The sequence below is a fragment of the Bufo gargarizans genome, unplaced genomic scaffold, assembly GCF_014858855.1.
Source record: "Bufo gargarizans isolate SCDJY-AF-19 unplaced genomic scaffold, ASM1485885v1 fragScaff_scaffold_762_pilon, whole genome shotgun sequence".
Lineage (NCBI taxonomy): Eukaryota > Metazoa > Chordata > Amphibia > Anura > Bufonidae > Bufo > Bufo gargarizans.
The window spans coordinates 67,736-70,358 of record NW_025334180.1 but is presented as its reverse complement, the minus strand read 5'-3'; the positions used below and the strand labels follow the sequence as shown (position 1 = coordinate 70,358).

The window sequence follows — 2,623 nt, the reverse complement described above, 5'->3', positions numbered from 1 at the left end:
TCTGCAGTCTCCTCACTGCCGCCCGTTCCTCTTTCTATTTACAGGGAATAAAGATGGGGCGTCGTGCTCGGGCATCTCAGGACATCCAGCAGGATATGGGGGACGGTCCTCGCGGCGCATCTTCAAGAGAGGTGAGGAGCTGCAACTCCAGGACCTGGGCAGCGTTATATGGGGGGGGGGGGCAGTGCGGTGTTATATATGGGGGGGGGGGGGGGCAGTGCGGTGTTATATATGGGGGGGGGGGCAGTGCGGTGTTATATATGGGGGGGGGGGGGCAGTGCGGTGTTATATATGGGGGGGGGGGGGGCAGTGCGGTGTTATATATGGGGGGGGGGGGGCAGTGCGGTGTTATATATGGGGGGGGGGGGGGGGGCAGTGCGGTGTTATATATGGGGGGGGGGGGGGGCAGTGCGGTGTTATATATGGGGGAGGGGTGGGGCAGTGCGGTGTTATATATGGGGGGGGGGCAGTGCGGTGTTATATATGGGGGGGGGGGGCAGCAGCGGTGCGGTGTTATATGGGGGAGGAGGGGGCACTGCAGTGTTATATGGGGGCTGGTCTGTGTCATGTGGGGGTGGGGGGGGGGTGGGGGGGTTTAACAACCACGTTGACCATTCAGGGGGGGAGGGGTGATTGGTATTTTTAGTCAGCTGACTGAGCTTCGCCCCTTTCATGATTTTGTTTCTCCGTTTTTTAGGGTCCTCCAAAGCCTCTGCGGCAGGGTGGATGGGCCGACGAATCGTCTGGGCTGGCAAAGTGAGTGGCAGTACATGTAACAAACGGCGCGGCACGTCTGCCACGGGTCGCCGGCCTGCGCGCGGCACGTCTGCCATGTTACACAAGTCTTGTCCTTTTTTTCTTCAGATCAGGGAAGCGCAGCACTGAAGACGTGGAGGAGTAAGTGTGCATCGTTCTTACTACATACGTGTGTTCTCCCCGTGTCACATGTCATCCTCACCGATCAGTGTGTGCTCTCTGTCTGCAGCAGTCGCCTAAGGCAGCGGAGCCTGGACGACTCTGACGAGGGTGGAGGTGAGCGGGTGCGGTGGGAGGTGGCGCTCGGTTTCGGGGGGCTCTTCTCTTACATCTTTCTTCGCAGATATACCTGTGATCCCGGATCTGGAGGATGTGCAGGAGGAGGATTTGGCGCTTCAGGTGGCGTCGCCCCCCAGGTAAGTAAGGTTAGGGTTGGCTCCACCCTCTCCAGGCCCCGCACAGTGACTGGTGGGGGGGGTCTCATGCCTCCATTTTGTTTTGCAGTGTCCAGGTGAACCGCGTGATGACGTACAGAGACCTGGATAATGACCTGATGAGACACGCAGCCTTCCAGACCCTGGTGAGCCCCGTGTGGTAGGGGGCCCGTTCTGCTGGTGCTACCTCTCCCCCTGTATAAGCGCCCGCTCTGCTGGTGCTACCCCTCCCCCTGTATAAGCGCCCGCTCTGCTGGTGCTACCCCTCCCCCTGTATAAGCGCCCGCTCTGCTGGTGCTACCCCTCCCCCTGTATAAGCGCCCGCTCTGCTGGTGCTACCCCTCCCCCTGTATAAGCGCCCGCTCTGCTGGTGCTACCTCTCCCCCTGTATAAGCGCCCGCTCTGCTGGTGCTACCCCTCCCCCTGTATAAGCGCCCGCTCTGCTGGTGCTACCCCTCCCCCTGTATAAGCGCCCGCTCTGCCGGTGCCGCCCCTCCCCCTGTATTAGCGCCCGCTCTGCCCCTGCCGCCCCTCCCCCTGTATTAGCGCCCGCTCTGCCCCTGCCGCCCCTCCCCCTGTATTAGCGCCCGCTCTGCCCGTGCCGCCCCTCCCCCTGTATTAGCACTAACTCTGCTGCTTTCCCAGGATGGAGAGATCGACCTGAAGCTTCTGACCAAAGTCTTGTCTCCAGAGGCAGACGTGCGAGAGGTGGGTGCTCGGAGGGGCGGGTGTCACCAGGTGGGTGCTGGGCACTATGGGGTAACCTGCTTCTCCCTGCAGGAGGACGTGCGGTGGGACTGGGACCTTCTCTACACCGAGGTCTCTTCAGAACTGCTGACGGAATGGGACCTGGGGAAGGCGGAGAAGGAGGACGGGCCGCTGCCCTGAACCCCGCCATCTAATAAACGCTTCGTCTCACCACGTCTCGTGTGATTCTCTGTACCGCCTGCACCAGGGGGGAGCGCTGCCGAGCAAATGAGCCGTGTATCATCGGGGGGGGGGTAAATGAGCCGTGTACATTATACTGTATCCTCGGGGGGGGGGGGGGGGGGGATGAGCCGTGTACATTATACTGTATCATGGGGGGGGGATGTAATGAGCCGTGTACATTATACTGTATCATCGGGGGGGGGGGGGGGGTAAATGAGCCGTGTACATTATACTGTATCATGGGGGGGGTAGTAATGAGCCGTGTACATTATACTGTATCCTCGGGGGGGGGGGGGGGGGGGGGGTGATGAGCCGCGTACATTATACTGTATCCTTGGGGGGGATGAGCCGCGTACATTATACTGTATCCTTGGGGGGGATGAGCCGCGTACATTATACTGTATCCTTGGGGGGGATGAGCCGTGTACATTATACTGTATCCTCGGGGGGGGGGGGGGGGGGGGTGATGAGCCGCGTACATTATACTGTATCCTTGGGGGGGA

At 60.8% G+C, this 2,623-nt stretch overlaps 1 protein-coding gene across 1 annotated transcript; it reads left to right on the top strand.

Annotated features, from left to right (window-relative positions):
• IFT43 (intraflagellar transport 43) lies at nt 1–2,108 on the top strand. Its single transcript, XM_044273569.1, has 8 exons — nt 1–131; nt 698–756; nt 865–897; nt 986–1,032; nt 1,100–1,172; nt 1,261–1,336; nt 1,836–1,898; nt 1,971–2,108. Exons 1-8 carry the CDS (start codon nt 54–56, stop codon nt 2,076–2,078), a joined length of 537 nt encoding a protein of 178 aa, XP_044129504.1. The 5' UTR covers nt 1–53; the 3' UTR covers nt 2,079–2,108.
• Nucleotides 2,109–2,623: the final 515 nt, after the last annotated feature.

Excerpts from the sequence above, each read along its gene's own strand:
- IFT43 (XM_044273569.1), top strand. The coding sequence starts at position 54 with ATGGGGCGTCGTGCTCGGGCATCTCAGGACATCCAGCAGGATATGGGG. Across the intron at positions 898-985 it reads AGCACTGAAGACGTGGAGGA|CAGTCGCCTAAGGCAGCGGA; the intron begins GTAAGTGTGCAT and ends CTCTGTCTGCAG. Across the intron at positions 1,899-1,970 it reads CAGAGGCAGACGTGCGAGAG|GAGGACGTGCGGTGGGACTG; the intron begins GTGGGTGCTCGG and ends TTCTCCCTGCAG.